Source organism: Micromesistius poutassou, assembly GCF_964030765.1.
Source record: "Micromesistius poutassou genome assembly, chromosome: 2".
Classification (NCBI taxonomy): Eukaryota; Metazoa; Chordata; class Actinopteri; order Gadiformes; family Gadidae; genus Micromesistius; species Micromesistius poutassou.
Genome location: NC_140272.1, coordinates 9,754,508 through 9,772,252, shown reverse-complemented (window position 1 = coordinate 9,772,252; position 17,745 = coordinate 9,754,508). Strand labels below are relative to the sequence as shown.

General features: G+C 47.3%; 1 protein-coding gene across 1 annotated transcript in view; it reads left to right on the top strand.

The window, feature by feature from the left end:
* Positions 1-17,745, top strand: part of LOC311338297 (copine-9-like) — a gene marked incomplete at its 5' end in the record, with an annotated part of 79,610 nt that overhangs the window by 8,800 nt on the left and 53,065 nt on the right. The window contains 2 exons of the mRNA XM_084463519.1: positions 11,263-11,309; positions 16,684-16,787. Of these exons, the coding sequence (XP_084319645.1) occupies positions 11,263-11,309; positions 16,684-16,787 (151 nt within the window). The remainder of the gene's footprint in view (positions 1-11,262; positions 11,310-16,683; positions 16,788-17,745) is intronic.

The window sequence follows — 17,745 nt, the reverse complement described above, 5'->3', positions numbered from 1 at the left end:
CTCCAGCTGCCCAGCAGGGGGCGTTGGTCCAGGAGAGGTCTGAGCTCCGGTCCCTCCTGTGACCCGGGAAATGAGCTGAGCCGCCTCGAGGCCAGGCGCTACGGAAGGCCTGTAGAAACACCATCTGGACCGGAGGCTGCTCCATCAGCTCAGAAACTAGGCCCTCCCGGGCTGAGGAGGGGGTGGTCATTGTGAGGATGATGATGATGATGATGGTGCTCTACCTTGACGGAGCTGGCTGTGATGACCCAGATGGCTGTGTGTCAGGACCAGAGATCAGTTCTGGGAGCACGTAGAGGGAACCAATGAGATATTTAGGACCAGTACTCTCCTGCTCTGACTGTCGTCCCCATTAGCTATATCAGCGGTTCCCAAACTTTTTTTCCTGCGCACCCCCTCTTACGTCCCAACCGGGTTGCCGCACCTCCAATCCCCACTTCAAAAAGAAGGAAAAAAAAACACAACAAAGCTTTGTTTTATCGCCATATAAAGACTCATGTTTAATCATGTGCAAATAACCAGAACACGCATAACAATAACAACATCAACAAATATCCAACAAATAGGATAGCCAAGGGACACGACTGACGTTGTGTGCAAGATCTGCTCATGTGTGATACGCGCAATAGACGGGCAGACGACCGATCTACATGACCACTTTATGCGCCTCGCAGAAGTTAATAGAAATGATGATGAACAAAATATCACAGAGCATAGAGCAGGATTGTGAAGGTTTACAATGTCTCATGTCAATTTACAATCTGGTGCTCATGTGTGATCCACGCAAAAGACGGGCCAACGACTCTAATCTACATGACAACTGTTGCGTGTGCGCCACGCAGAAGTTAATAGAAATGATGATAAACAAAATATCACAGAGCATAGAGCAGGATTGTGAACGTTTACAATGTCTCATGTCAATTTACAATCTGCAAAATGTGTCTGTGTTGGCCGACTTACTTTTTTTAGTTAGGATATTGATGCTGCGTGCCTCCTATTTGCAACAGAATTTGTTTAAGATATAAAACCATTTAATTTAACACACACGCACTAAAACAGATATTTTCGTTTTTAAATAAATATTTGGAAACGAAAGTTGAAAAGTGAGGCGCCGGGGGAGGGGGCATGACGAGATGATGATTGTGATGTCGGTCAGCCATCACGCATCGGCACAACCCTAATCATAACACAACGGTTATGGAAATTAGAACGACAGTACATTGAATTAAATTGCAATGAAGTTACAAACGATCCACAACATTAAATAGAATAGGCTCCAAAACAGATAAAATAAATGAAAACGAGGTAATATTACACCAGACCACCATTACATTTTTCATCTCGCGCACCCCCTGGTAGCAGCTTGCGTACCCCTGGGGGTGCGTGTACCACACTTTGGGAATCCCTGAGCTATATAGCTCCATCTCTGTATTGAGGTGTTCTGATGTGCTCCACGTTGATCAAAAAAGTTATTGTTATTAAGCTTTTTCTTTTCACATATTAACATCTATATGTCTTTATAATATTCCAGTTGTCATGCTTCGAGTTCAGCAAGAGAGTGCACATCAGGTTTCTACAGTACATTTCAGAAGGATGCAGTTCATTGCAATATTATATTGAATTAAATACAGAAAAAGGAGACTCCAACCTTGGGAGGGGTCAGACAGGCCTGCAGGCTCCTGAGGATCGAGGAAATTAGAGATGAGAAATGAGTCATCCTCTGCATGAGTAGGAGTACTGAGGCCAGCACTACTAACCATCTGTGTTTCTGTGATGGCGCCTCTTATGCTGAGAGACTGAAGTTGGACGGTGGAGAAACGGCTATGCTCAGTATCTCGGTCGCTTGGTTCCAACTCTCCACTCGCTCACTGATTTAGCTCTGTGGGTCCGGTCTGCCAGCCGCACAGCTCACTTCTTTCACAACATCAACATTTTCTGGGAAATTACTTGCATTGTCCTCCTCAAACATGCTATATTCATTTACATTCACACGCACACGCACACAGCTATTTATAGTATTTATATTGTAAAACTGGCCGACCCAGAGAAGCTTCCTTTGATGTAATACTGTGGAGGATAAAAGAGCTTATTTTGTCCCTCTGTGTGTTGGGTGGTGTCTGGTCGCTATGGTCTGAGCGCCATCGGGACATCTACATGGTGGTCTTGTCGGGTGGGGATCACTTTGCGACCGCACCAGGCTCTTGCTTTAAAGGATGTGAACTGTCAGTAATTTAAGTTTTATGATTTTTTTCAGGCTGTGAACCCATGAATCACAGGCACACACACACATGCACGCACGCATGCACGCACGCACGCACGCACGCACGCACGCACGCACTGTTAGATCCGTCAGTTGTGCTACCTCGCGGGAGGCGACACTCGTGAAACCTGCATCTAGTAACAGTTGTAACAGGCCAGTGAGGAGACTAGCTCAGCCCCTAACTACCGTGTGGCAGACGCCTACCCCGCTTGCATCGGCACCCTGCCCCCGGGCATAACCCTCGGCCAGAGACGTGGCGCACGATCACGTCTGTTATGATAGCTCTCCTCTGGGATCCGGGCTCTTAACCAGGAGACCTTGCTTGGCATATTTCAGTTTGTTCAGGGCTGTCCCGGCCCATATCCCTATTATTCCTCTGCGAAGGATCACGGCACCGCATATGCGTGCCAATTCAATGTAAGGGGGCAATCCGTTTCTACGTAAGGCTTCTTGGTATGATGGTGGGTGTGTATAAGCCATCGTGGTTCCTAGTCTTCCTTAGTCCCTTATTGCTTTGAGTTGGCTCACACCTTGTATTCCCTTCTTTTTTAATAAAACGGTATTCCGATCTATTATCTGCTTCACTACGTCCTGTATCTCGTACTTGGGTTTTACTGCGGTCCCGGAGGGATGATCTCTTGCTTTCACCCGTGGTCGCGTAAGGGCGTTGGTTCCACTCCTGAGAGGGGGAGGGCCTATCCTGACGGTGTCTGTCATTCAGGGACCCCCCAATCTCTCCTTGGTGTGGGCCTTCTGATGAACCACATCTAGTTCCATTGTGTGCCTCAACTGGGATATCTTGGTCCACAACTCGTGGTGCGCGACCTGTTTCCCTTTGGCCCCTTCAAAACCGTTCTCTTCCCAGATTTCGAGGTCCTCTCTCAAGGCTTGGTAGCAGTAGTGACTATCCGTTACAATTCTTGCGGCCTTGATATGTCTTTTCTCTAATTCCAGAAGGCTTTCCAGGATTGCGGTCACTTCGCCGACCTGAGCACTCCCTATAGCTCTCCCTTTTTGGCGATACCGTTCCGTATCCTCTTGTTTCAAGATGAATCCCCAGTGGGCCACCTGATCCTGGCCCTTACGGGATCCATCCGTAAACACTGTCCACTCATAATGTTTCTCTGAAGCGGGGCTTCCATCACCATTTTTTGTGGGGTCATGCGGTGTGTTACCTATTTCCAGGTCTGGGTCCAAGAGGATGTCTTCCCATCTTCCTCACCTTGTGTTGGTAGCTTTCGTACTTTCCACGGTTCCTTTCCTCAGGAACTGATGGACATTACTTTGGGTGGATATCTACTTCATTGTTGGTGATCGATATTACGTCAAAGAGTATCAATCCAGATCGGTTGAAGGTGTTAGGTGCCCCGTAACTGCATTGGGCCGAACGGTTCGTAAAACAGCGAGCCTCCTCTGGAGGTTTACCCCGAGCCAATTCCCACCATCTATGCACTTCATCCGTGATGTTTGGAGTTGTGAGCCAATAACTGAAGAATTTACCTACGGATACTGGAAGGCTCGGACAGTATACCCTGCGGCAGATGAGCCAGTGGCATGTAGTGGCATTTTCAGGGCTAGCAGGATATGGGATGATCAAGTGCTGGTTTGTCCAGCATCGGATGAATACATCAGTGAGAAATACCGTAAGACCTATCGTCTCCCCGAAGCGGATAATATTCTTGACTATCTTTCCGCCACGCGTGAGACCAACCGGACGCATGGGAATCTGTCCGCGATCCTGAGTTTTCACACCTAAGAAGACTGGTAACCAGACTCATGGAGACCCTACCCCCGCTGAACCTGTGCGGGGAGTGCCGCCAAAGATATCACTGACCAGGCCTGTGTCCCTGGCTCGTTGGAGACAGGAGCAGAGGGCGCTCCACTGCACGGGACAAATGAGGAGACGGTTGTCCCCCTGTCATTGGAGTTTAGTCACCAGATGTGAGAGCCAGAATTATATAGTCAACTCCTTGGTGTACCGAGGCAGGTACACCATCCACGGCCGAGAACGGGTATATGGGCTATTAAAGGCTGATGGTAGAGGGGCTTCTATTGATCAATGGTTGAACGACTCATTCCCGTGGATCTGGGAGTCTTATTCACTACACTACCCAAGTCACTACTCTCGGTGGCCTGCGAGCCCGAGAACGGCAGTATTCACAGGGGATCCCTATACAACCTACGAGTTCCTTCTTCTACATCCAAAAGCTGCCTACCCCCCAGGACCTATGGGAGGCTCCGGCGGGGGATTTTGACAAGATTGATCGGTGCATGGTGAACGTGATGATGGCTACCCTGGACGGATCCGTGTATAACAACGTGGGATTTTCGCCAAGATGCCCGATATATCAGAACATTACCCGCGGACGGTCCCATTGGTATTATGACTGTAGTAGCCTGAACAACTCTCAGACGGTGAAGAGTACGCTACAGGGCTGGAAGGAAACCGACCTATGGCGCATACGTTCGCCCAATGTGACCTGGTGGGGGTTTCAGGAAGATGAGATGAAAAGGTGGGTGATTCCCTGCCTTAAGGAGACTGATAATTATTGGATACAATACCAGTATATCGCTACGGTTTACTCCCATGATCGAGCAATTTGGCCTGGTCACTATGCGCCCCATGTTTATGCCACACCCAGGCCCTGGAAAATGAAATGCAGCTCTTATAAATCCCGCTGCACCATTAGATTAGCCGCTCGAAGATGTAATACCGTGCCGGGCTGGGAACAGCAATGCGCCAGCTGGTACCTTGGCATGGATGGAAAAGCTATGCAAGGGGCCACCTGGGTGAACGTCACAGGGCAATGGGTTAAATCCGTACCGTTACATGGAGGCTGTTCCCTGTCTCAAACGATGAACCAGTGGTGCAGTATGAGTGCTACGGACCTACCCTATACGGGGCATGGCTTGCTCCAACTAGTCGAGGGACATGCGCTGCGACAGAGCATCTGCCAAGGAAAGGAGGTTTCGGGATACGAGTGGTTGGGGTATAATAAAATCTATACTAATGCCACCTGCGTATGGCCGACAGAAACATGGCAGAGCTGTGGGAATGGGAGCACTCGGCACGAGTGCACTTGGATTGAGAGAGTGGGACTAGTTTTTGAGACTGCAGCGGTGGAAACGCTGAATACGGTCGTGGGAGCTGTCGCTGAAGGCGCCCTAGCCATGGGGACATGGCTCTGGGACAAACTCATTCTTTTGAGATTGCTCTGGCCGGTGATGTTGTCTTTTTTCCTGGTAGCACTTGGGGTTTTGGCCTTTTTTATAATTTTTAAAGCCGGAGCCATGGCGGCGTTTCAGAGACTGTTCGGGGTGGCCGCCCCGGTGAACAAAGATACACCGCAAACCCCGGAGGGGGCCAATTAGCAACGGATTAGACGATTGCAAATGAGGGAAAATACCCAGTGGAAATCCCCGGACTTTAGAACCCCTGCCCGGCTGGGGAGGAGACTTACGATAACTAGAATTGATGGTTCCGCCCATGTCCCACCTCTAGGGATGTGAGAGGAGCCATGTGTGTATATACTCAGTGAACTGCGCACTTAGCAAGCATAGTTGGAACCAGCCTTGACTAGCAATGGATGTCTCTATAGTCTCGGTTACTCCTATGACGACGCCTTTGACCACCTGGCCAGCTAACGTAAGCATGGATGAGTTTTTGCGATTTTACCTTTTGTTAGTGTGCTGGGGTACTTTTTGTTGCAGGGGTTCATGGGTAGACCCATGGAGATTTCTCTCCTTAGGAGTGGCGATTACCAGGCAAATTTTGAAAATGGTCTCTGGTCCGCTGGATCTCTCCATGGGCTTATACGTGATCCTTTTGTTGGGATACCCGGGGATTCGTCACCGAACTCCATGCTATGCACGACGCATAATAGTGGCGATTTGGATTTTTACCCAATTATGGAGTGGGTACTTGGGGTTAGCCTCGGCGGGACGTCCTGCCTCAGCCCATAAGGTATGTGTGGCCGGAGCCGGAACCGGGTATGGAGTTGTCCGGCCCCGTCTATCACAATCTACCATCCAAGCTACTTCCCCCTACTTACGAGCCAGGTTATGTGCCCGGGTATGACACCCCAGTTAATAGGCCGAGGGGTGCGCCGGTTTTTGGACCCTCAGCCCCTGTCGACGAGGGTTTCCCGCATTACGAGTAGGGTTTTTTATAGATTAGTCTGTACCTGCTTTCCCTGCTAAACCCCAGCTGATATGCACTACTTAAGTTACTAATTATACTAATATGGGATGGTGAATGAATGAGTAATAGGATCCGGTGCAGTTATTAAATATCTGTGTATTTGTCATTGCAGAGAGCGGCCGAGTGTTACTGGTGTCAGGCGGATCCCAGCCATGTTCAGTACTTATGGGACATGGGTGGCTGTATAATCTGTAATACCTGCCATAATGAGTTGCCAGGATTTTATTCTGGACATGGGATTTTCAGTAGTAAGGGTCGGCCCCTGTCATTTCCCCTGTCCACCAAAGAGAATTTAATTGATGACTACCCCATCTTTTGGCGTAATGGTGTGAACCCCGTGGGGACCTTGGTCTCAGGGGGGATGCGGCAATACGGGAATGGGCAGTATTTTCGGGTTTATCCGGAAGTCTGGATACGTCCAGACGGGTCCGGTATGAGTGCGGCCACCTTGGGTGACGGTTCATACTTTGCCCTGCACGCTGTGCCATGCCCGGCCAGTTACGCTTATACCACGCTACTTCCAGTCCCTGTTCAGGGGGGGGTTCCAGTTTCGACCTTTCAGGAGCCTGCATTGCCGTCCCCTGCCTCTTCCGTCTGGGGCCAAACCATGTTCGACCTCCTAGATCTGGGAGGTTCGGATAGTGGTCAGAATGGCAGCAGCAATCCATGTGTGGAAGAGGAGGCTGTGGGTGAGCTCCATCGTCTCAGGACGTCGTTGGCTGCCCTGCTGATAGCGCAGGGTTCGACGTTACCTGTCTCCCCGGAGCCTTTGCTCAGTCCACGCGTGGTGACCCCGAGTTGGACCCCTGCTCAACCTCCGCGATTGGATTATTCCAGTATCTTGGAGTTGGATTCGCCTCATCATGAACTTGACTATGGTGACACCCTGTCGTCCTGCTCCCCGAGGGTGGATCCCCAATCGGATGGGGTAGATGGGTCCACGGCGGGCTCGCCGTCTATGTTCAGCCCCATATCCTCGGCATCATCTCAGTACCCCTCGCCCCCGATATTACGCCCGGTGGACCCCCCGACGCACCTCGGACCCCGGAAATTGGCTTTTCGGATTACGTGCTGCTGAGCTCCTGGGAGGACGCCCCGCCTTTGGGGAGGGGCTCCCGGGAGGCATAAATATGCCACCACCCGGTACACTCTGGCATTCTCCAACGACCAACGCTGCTAGAGCAGTATTACTGATGTTCTTTTGTATCCTTTTTTGGGCTTCACCTGCTACAGATCTCCGTGTTTGACCGCTCGATGTCTTTTCAAGATCTGACTTACTCAGAGGTAGCGCATTGGCTGTGTGAGCTATCGCAGCAACCCCGTTACAGGGAGCAGCAGCCCTCACCGCCTGTGTCCGCCTCGGCTACGCCTTCAGCTGTCCGGTCCCCCTCATCTGTCAGGATGGATGCTATCCAGACTGGTGGACGTTCGGCTGGCCATACCCCGTATCCCCGTTCCAGTACTACCCCCGTGAGTCCTACCGACCCTGGATGGAGCCCTTGGAAGACGACAAACCGCCTCCTGTACCACCGGCTGATTCCACCAGTCCTCCTCCGCCGTACTGGCCGGTACCTGAACATAGTGGCGCCTACGGTGATTTACATAGTCACCTGTGGCGTTGCTGTGGCTGCAGTTGGGCCCGATGGACTACGTACCTGGGCCTACGATGTCACCAGGGCCACGCCCGTTGGGGATGGGATTCTTCGATCTCCCGTGTGGGATCCTACGGTTCCACGGGATTCGTCTGGTGGTTGCCCAACGCGCCGCGACCTGCTCGTCCACGCCGGCCCCGGGGGTCTGTGGAGCTCCAGGACATGGAGGTTCCGGGGGTTATGCCACGTGAGCCCCGGCCCTCCTTGGATACGTTGGATATCGTGGGTGGTCGTTACCGTTCACGCCCTCCGACCCCCCTTCCCTATCCACCCCACTTGGGTCCCCCGGATTGGGTCCGGGGGCCCATGGGGCCACCGCCCCCCTCTGCCTTTGTCCCACCTGGACGGGAAGGGTGAGGTCTGACCGTCATATTGGGACTCTGCCGAAATCAAGGAGGGGGTTTTCTGAATCACTCCATCCCTTCTCCAATCCTCCGGGGTAACAATGTAGCGCTTGGTCTTTCCTCGTCCTCCAAGGGTGCTGCTCCCCCAACCGTCTATGGTGGTGGATATGTAACGTAGGTGGCTCGTAGTCACCCCCGATTCCTTAGACACCCCGAGGGGCACTGCGTCAATGGTGGGGTCCCTAAGGGTTTCCAGAATCAGTGTGGACCAGTCGGTAATCTCCCACGGACCATACCAACCCCCTCGAATTGCACGCGGACGCTGCTCATCCGTCAGTTCGTCCAGACCAATGTCATAGTCCTCTTCTGCTGGGTCTCTGTACACCCGGAATCCCATCTGATGGTGGGTGGACCCGAGCGGGGGTGACTGATTCTTACTAAAACTCCTTTCCACAGGCCAGCAGCTGGAAATTGCCTCCTCCAGCTGCGTGTCCTCGTCTTTCAGCGGCGGATAGATGGGCGCAGTGGGGTGAGTCGCGGCCTCCAACGCCTCCATTAGGGTTGTATTCCTCTGTTCAGAGGAATACCCAGGGCGCCAAATGTTAGATCCGTCAGTTGTGCTACCTCGCGGGAGGCGACACTCGTGAAACCTGCATCTATTAACAGTTGTTGCCAGTGAGGAGACTAGCTCAGCCCCTAACTACCGTGTGGCAGACGCCTACCCTGCTTGCATCGGCACCCTGCCCCCGGGCATAACCCTCGGCCAGAGACGTGGCGCACGATCACGTCTGTTATGATAGCTCTCCTCTGGGATCCGGGCTCTTGGTGGTTTGCTGAGGAATGTTCAGAGGTTTGGAATCACCTAACCCCAGGGATATGTTTAATTTCTTTGGACTAGGTAACCCCTTAGATCCACAACATTTGCATACACTTTGTTGACTTGCACACGGAAGCCCTACTCTATTCTTATTGGTAACTGATCCCTTGAATGATCAAAAAGGATTGGTTTGAGTATAGTTTTATTTGCAGGATTAATATTTGGAACATTGCAGCAAGCGGTAAAAACCATCAAAAAAGTAGGATAAAACACAGGCTATAATTACTAATAATAGGCCGTCTGTGACACTCCTAAACAAGTGATAACATATACATCTGGAACACATCTTGTGAGGATGTCTAACTCCGTATTCTCTATAATATGTTTTGGTTGCCAAATACTACCTCTTCTTATTGATCCCAACGATTGTCCGATCAGGCGAGGGGGAGAGAGGGAAACTCAATCTCCCCACGCAGTCGGAGAAAAAGGTCTCTACGTGGTTCAGCAGCTGGTGGCCATCATAGCCCCAAGGGGCTATGGGAGAAATCCCCCTTTGCGAGTCGCTGGAGAGGCTGGTGTCGTCGTGCTGCTAAAACTGTAGAGTGGGAAAAAAGGTCCTCTCTAAAAATGTTCCAAGTCCAAAAGTCCGTTGATCGCAAAGGGGTTGGAGGAGTCCTTCATGGAGTCCCCGTCGTGTAGATCTCTCATTATTTCTGCATCTTACAGCTCCTTTTATTTAGAAGATTTACCATTGTTACCTCCCCTTTGTTATCTTTACACATATTTTAATATGGGCCTTGGATTCATCTTACATCCAGTTTCCCGATAACGCTCCGCCTGCACATATTCCCGTGCAGCTGCGGCGGGGGGGGGAATGTACATGCTTATTTTAGGCCTCTACTCCCTAGTTACAACTTACTACATCATTTCTACAGTTAAATGTTAGATAGATATTTAAAATGACATTATCACATTCATGTTGCTTAATTATTACTTCACACATTGCTTAATTATTGCTTCACACATTCAGGTACACAATCAAGTGCTTAATCAATAATAAATATCCTGTATTGTTACATAAGTGCTCTTTATTTATTGATTCGTGATTTTTCAAGTAAAGTAAAAGTTAGTAAATTAGTATTATTCACAATGATTATAACAGTAATAGTAATCCATAAATTTACTGTGTTCTCTTCACCCCGGCCTCGTCTACTCCCCTCATATGACCCTACCCCACCTCCCGGTAATCCCCCACCTTTCCCGGTAACGGCCCAACAGCCTTGTATACGCTACCCCATAATTATGGACTCTCATACCCTATAATTATGGGACCTGTTGTGCGTGCGCGACAGGTTGTGTTGCACACGCAACCTTGTCTCTCTGTCCCCTCTCCTCTCTGTCCCCTCGTCTCTCTGTCCCCTCTCTGTCCCCTCCCCTCTCTGTCCCCTCTCCTCTCTGTCTCCCTCTCTCGAGACCTGGGAGGTGGCTTGATTTGGGGGCAGAGCAGGGAGGGGGTGAAGATGAATTAAAGTGAGGGGAAGAAACAAGGGTTTGAGGGATGAAGGAGGTAGGGGAGATGTTTGTCTTTAGTCCTGGTCCATCTTTAGTCCTGGTCTGTCTTTAGTCCCAGTTGATCTTTAGTCGTGGGTCTGTCTTTAGTCGTGGGTCTGTCTTTAGTCCTGGTTCATCTTTAGTCCTGGTCTGTCTTTAGTCCTGGTCTGTCCTGGTCTGTCGTTAGTCCTGGTCTATCTTTAGTCCTGGGGCCATCTTTAGTCCTGGTCCATCTTTAGTCCTGGTCTGTTTTAGTCCTGAGTCCGTCTTTAGTCCTGGTCTGTCTTTAGTCCTGGGTCCGTGTTAACCATTCTCACAACAGGACCACTGTAAAAGAATAGGATGAATCTATATTGTGAATGTCAATGTCAATGTGTAACATGTGATGTAATTAATGCAGCTCATAACTCTGTGTCTGTGGTCCTCTCCCTCCCCAGTGGTGGTACTCTACCTGCAGGGGCTGGGGACCAAGGAGTGGAGAGAGGTAAGTCCCTTTTCCCTCTCATCCTGGAGATGATGTGTTCATGTCTACCATGGCCAGAGCTCTCCCTGGTCAAGGTTATGAAACACCAATCTCCCAAGGTCTAATCAAAAACTCAGAAATACTTTAATTACCATGGAAGGTTGCACCTACGATGATGAGGTCTAGGAATAGCTGTGATGTTGAGCGATCATGTGGACGGGGGATGAGATGAAGAGCAGATTTCCTCTGGTATGACCACCAGTCAACATGTTGATGTTGTTCGCTGGGGTCCCATGATTATCATGGGAAATTGGTTAACATTAAATTCTTTATATATGAAACATCTAAAAAAAAAACAAATAACTACAAGATACACTGTTGATCAGCTTCCGCAAAAGACTCAAGACTCACATCTTATCCTAGCTATTTTTGTTGTGTACGGGGAATGTGTTAACCTAGCGATTGTTATTGCTTGGCACTTGTTTCTATGAACATTGTCACTGTTCCAACAGCGATATATTGTTTCACCTTCTTCTGACAAATGTACTTATTGTAAGTCGCTTTGGATAAAAGCATTTGCTTAATGCCCTAAATGTCAATGTAAATGTAATTGATTAAATGTATCTGAGAGAGAGAGTTGTAGGGAGAGAGCTGGTTTCCAAAATAACTGCTCCTTCCTCCCTCTCTGCTCCTCCCTCCCTCTCTGCTCCTTCCCCCCCTCTTCTCCCTCCCTCCCTCTCTGCTCCTTCCTCCCCCTCTGCTCCTCCCTCCCTCCCTTCTCCTCCCTCCCTCTCTTCTCCCTCCCTCCCTCTCTGCTCCCTCCCTTCCTCTATGTTTCCTCCCTCTCTCCTCCCTCCCTCCCTCTCTGCTCCCTCTCTCTCTGCTCCTCCCTCTCTGCTCCTCCCTCCCTCTCTGCTCCTTCCTCCCTCTCTTCTCCCTCCCTCTCTGTTCCCTCCCTCTCTGCTCCTCCCTCTCTGCTCCCTCTCTCTCTGCTCCTCCCTCTCTGCTCCTCCCTCCCTCTCATACTGAGGCAAGAGCAGTCAACCAGAACAGAGATATTCACAGTGCATTTCACTCACCAATGGCTGATGGATGGTTCTGGCATTTCTGACCAATTACTTTTAAATAATAGCTCTTAAATCTTACCTACAGCCCTTTAATAAACCGGTTGTTGGAAGAATGAATGAAGAAAGAATTGGATAATATTGCCAGTGCGGCCTGAATAACTTTGTTGGACCTGTAGCAGTTAATAATGCTAACTCTTACCTGCCACAGAGCTGGGTCCTGTGATGCAGGAAGAAAGAGAGAGCTGAGGTAGGCCTGGGCGATATGGCTAAAAGACATATCATGATATATACGTAACTACTGATAATTGTAATTACCTAAAAAGACTAGGAATTACCATGCTGGATTTAAACACTTATGTTTAACACTTAATATGAACTTCCACTGTTCTTCATTGATAAATATTCCAATGTCAATACAACAATGAAAAACACTCAAATATTGTAAAAAGTATGGAACCGTGTTTGTGTAACAAGCCCAGCTGCTAGATTCGGTGGTCCAGTCTCTTATCGATATATATTGAACTTGTTTTATATTGATATTGATCAAATGTCTATCACAATACGATAATTTATTGTTTTATTGCCCAGGCCTAGCTGAGAGACTATTCTGTTCTAGATGACTTTGTACTGTTTAACCTTCTACTTTTCAAAAGAGCTGTGGGGATGATCTCATCTCCCTTTAAAGGCTGGGAACAGTCCTGCTGGTTCATAATAGAGCTATCAGCTTTGACTCCATATTGTAATATGTGTTTTCTTATGAAGCTAGACATCTCATTGCAGGGGTAAAATTGAACACTCACACAAGTTAAGGTACTTTAACAAAGAAGCAGGCAGGAAATCAAACTTCAACAAAAGGAGACTAAATGTATAAAATGTAATAAAGGCTTACATAAATGTTCAGCTCCCACAGAGCACTATGGTTCTCTGTCAAAAGAGTTCAGAGTCACACAGATACTTTCACATGTGTGTATACATAAAGGGTGCTGTTGATTAATGTGACCGGCCAAAAACATGAGACATCAGATAAATCACGCACACATCCACACACGTCTTCTCTCTCTTTGTAGATCCACTGATTTATCCTTTAGTCTCCAGGTGTCGTTTGGGCTTCCATTCCTCACTCACACTCACTCACTCACTCACTCACTCACTCACTCACTCACTCACTCACTCTCTCTCTCTCTCTCTCCCGGGGGTTGGCCGGCCCTGATGAAATATGAAATGAAATATACCCCAAACAGATGCACACTACAAGCATAAGCACACACACGCACACACATGTACACACAAATCCTCTGCCTGCATGTATGCTCTCTTAATGGGTCTTAATGGGTCAGTAGCAAACATCACACCACCACTCATTTGTTATTAGTTTCTCTTGTTTTTACATGTATAACAGGCTCTGATCCTGCTGGGATTTCAATGTGAACCATAACTGGCCCAGAGAGAGGAGGCAGATAGATATAATTGTAACATTGAATCGGTTTATTTTCAACACATACAAACACACATAGAGAGACATGCATGCATGGAAACCATAATTGTCCCAAATACTTTTTTATTTCACCTGCTTGTGTTCAATAGATTACTAACTCTACTCTTAAATGAGCACTGTGGCACACACATGCCCCCTCACAGTAATGACAGCTACATCCGGCTGGATGGACTTAGTTCTAACTCAGGGCTACGGACTGTGTTTGTCATCGTGCAACTGGTAGATGCTTTCAGTGAGAAAGTGCTTACTCCAGCTCATGGCTAAATGGTACTGGTCGACCCAATACTCGGGCTCTGAATTGTGTCCAAAGGACCGTGTTAGCTAATAGTTTAAGCCCGTTAGCAAGCGGCATGCTAACAATAGAACCCCGTTAGCAAGCGGCACGCTAACAGTTGAACCCCGTTAGCAAGCGGTGCGCTAACAGTTGAACACCGGTAGCAAGCGGTGCGCTAACAGTTGAACACCGGTAGCAAGCGGTGTGCTAACAGTTGAACTCTGTTAGCAAGCGGCACGCTAACAGTTGAACCCCGTTAGCAAGCGGCGCGCTAGTAGAACCTCACCAAAGACTACGAAGTCAAGACCACAAAATAACGTTGATTTGACCAAGATCTATTTTCCATCCAAGGTTCCTAACATGGCTCTGAATAGAGCCTTGAGAGAGCTTACACACTAGACCCTCTCACTCCAAATCCCCCATAAAAATAAAATCACTCACATAAGGAACGCACAGCTGTCTTTTCTGACTCCCCCAGAAGCTTCTACAAATGCTAAGAGGAGAGGTGATTGACAAGTGCAGATTACTGAAGCTACAGCGGGGAAACTGGCCTGGGTCGCATTGGGTCGATAGCTCATCATCCCCGGGCCTCCTGGGAGCGCATGGAGATGGGACAGGAGGAGCCCTATAGGTTGGAGAATTGAAAACGGTTTAAGGGATTTGGGTGGAGAATGGAAAACGGTTCTTTCTAAGGAGTCGATTTTGAGCATCAGCGGTGGTCACTGCTGTGGTCACTGATTTGTAGCACCATGCCAGACTCATGTAGCCAGTTTACCTCCTGCTATGTTGCTGTATCGTTATTTATCATATATGTTATTTACCATTAAAGAATATAATAATGATTGTGGTTAGTGTGGTTGATAGCTGGTCTAAGCAGCTTCACCTGACCCGAGTCAGACTGGTGGGACTCTGGGGCCGGTGAGGCTGCACACCTATATTGACCCCACATTGACGAATCAATGTGCACAGGTTACACCAGCCATCACCTGGGTGGCATGCAGCACATTGTTACAGTGATTTATAATAAATCAAGTCAATTCCAACAAACAAAGCAGTTTGATAGCAGAAGATTTCTCCCAACCTTGTGATTCAAACTTTACATGCAATGTTGTATTGTTCAATAATAGTGTGGAAAGCGGCGCACTGCACTCTGAGGATAGGCCGTGTTTAGTAGCTGGTGCTCTATGGCCTGGGACTAACCCCCTCTATTGGTCTGTTTACATGCAGTTACCAATGCCAGGACTAACCCCCTCTATTGGTCTGTTTACATGCGGTTACCAATGCCAGGACTAAACCCCTCTTCACAGCTGTGTTGCTTGTTAAGAAAGCGATGGGCTTGGCACTGCTTCTGGTTGCTTTTTAAGATCAAACTACATGTTGTGTTCTTCCACATGAGTCACAAGCTGATAGAAACGCAGAGTGCTTTTTTTTTTTTTTTCACCACAGACAGAACACAAACATTTGAAGGCCTATGTCTATTTGTGTTACTGGAGTACTGCCATCAACTTGGAAGCCATTATACACTGTTTTAAGACAGATAAACATTTAATTAAAGCATTGAGTGGCATTATGAAAGACACAGCGCCTCCATGATATATTGCGTTTGAGGAGGTACATAAGAGTGTTCAATTAGATAATCATAGAGTTTATCTTTATGTTTATCTTTAAAACATACCTCTATACTTCTAAAACTTGCATTGCTCAAATTCTTCATCAGAATGCAACACAAGTTGGATGTCATTTGAGTCTAAACCAATTCAATAAATGTAGAAGAAATGTGTTGGTTACGTAAAATGTGTTTGGTATGCATACTAGAAGTTAGGCCTGACAAAAGATTTAATTAAGGGACATTTCAAATGTATTTTCCGATACAGAAAATCCAATGCCAAAGCTTTGATCCATACTTCATGTTGTTTTATGCATGGACCTTGACTGAAACCAATTCCTGGCAAAAGTATTCAGATTCTAACTCTGAAATGCTTATCTAACGCTCATACTCGGATTAATCTAACAAGCTCCCAGAATGTAATCACAAAAGTATTTTTTATTTGGGAGAAGACATTGCACAAAATGTTACGCCTTTTAATTGTTCAAATATTCTACACAATGATCAATTATTGTCAATTATGAGTCCAAGGTATTTGAAGCGGTCTACTGTCTCCACGGTTTCGTTGTTATTGCAGGCATGCAAACTAGTCACCTTTCGGCGAAATTCACAGTTTTTTAAAAAAATTGGCCACTTGTGTGATTCGTGGAGATCCATTGAGAATATTCTACACAATGATCAATTAAATCGATTTTTCTTTCTTAGTTTGAATTTAGTTTTTCCTTGGGATATTAAATGCTTCTTTCTTATGTCAAATACTTTGAGTGCTGCCACTGCATCCAAACTTCCTTGGATATTTACGTCTGACCTTATTCACTTTCTAAAACTGTAATCCATGGGATATGAATGAAATATATAATGTTCATATGAATGATGATGGATGATTATGGTGATTGTTCAGCGACCATAGTAATCATGTAGTAATCATCTGTTCCTCTGTGCTCTCTTCCCAGTTCGGGCGGACGGAGGTCATTGACAACACGCTGAACCCAGACTTTGTGAGGAAGTTTGTGTTGGATTTCTTCTTTGAAGAGAAACAAAATCTACGCTTTGACGTGTAAGTAGAAAAGGTCTTTCATTTGGAAATATGCAAATGTACAAGGCCTTTATTTTTACGATGACATGCAAGACAAGTACAGGTACGAAGGCTGAAGTAGGGCTTAGGTTAGGCGGCAGCAACCCTCAAAATAAGTCTGAACCTTCCATTATTTAAGACCATAGTTTTCTCCAGGTAGACAGATCCCACTTAGATCTGATTTTGAAAATAACTAAAAATAGCTTAGCTTTTTGCACTATTTGCACACAATGTTTGAACTGCCAGCATATTCTGGGATGGAAACTTACTTGATCTTGAAGGGGTAAGAAATGCCAAAATATAATTTTGTTGTGGTATGCGTTGGTATGTGTTTTCTCCACATCACCTCCTTTGGTTGGTAGGACCTCGCCAACCATCCTCTCCACAACAATTATGCAGTCCCACAAGCAAGTTTGTGTGGACGATAGGAAGGGTCCATAGAGGAAGAGAGGTTTACTATGGATCGGGGAGTAACACCTACTCCCACTTGGTAGTGGAGAAATTTGCTATTTCCAAATATGGGGTTTGTAAAATGCATGATGGCATTTTGATGGAATATATGTTCTGAAGCAGCAATGGTACTCGTCATTATTAAACAAAGAAAAATGTTAGTGAAGTGGAGTGTTAACCATGATTGAACATTACTTCATCATGTGCACAATTAATGCAGATGTCTCAATACTTGTTAACATTCTCCCCATCTTTAAAGCCTCATTAGCCTATATGCTAGCCTGTGTTGCTTGGCAACCATTTTGAAGAGCTATGTAACTTGGCGGAATAATGAAGATTTATTTTCGTAACTGAATGCATTTTTGATGCTGTGGTTTTATTTAGCGAACTGTTAGTAGGTAGTCTTAGGTAGTCTATAAGTGCATGAGTAACCGTTTTATAAAGCGATAAGTCCTTTGTGAACAGCTAGGGGTTGGGGCTCTCTGCCAAC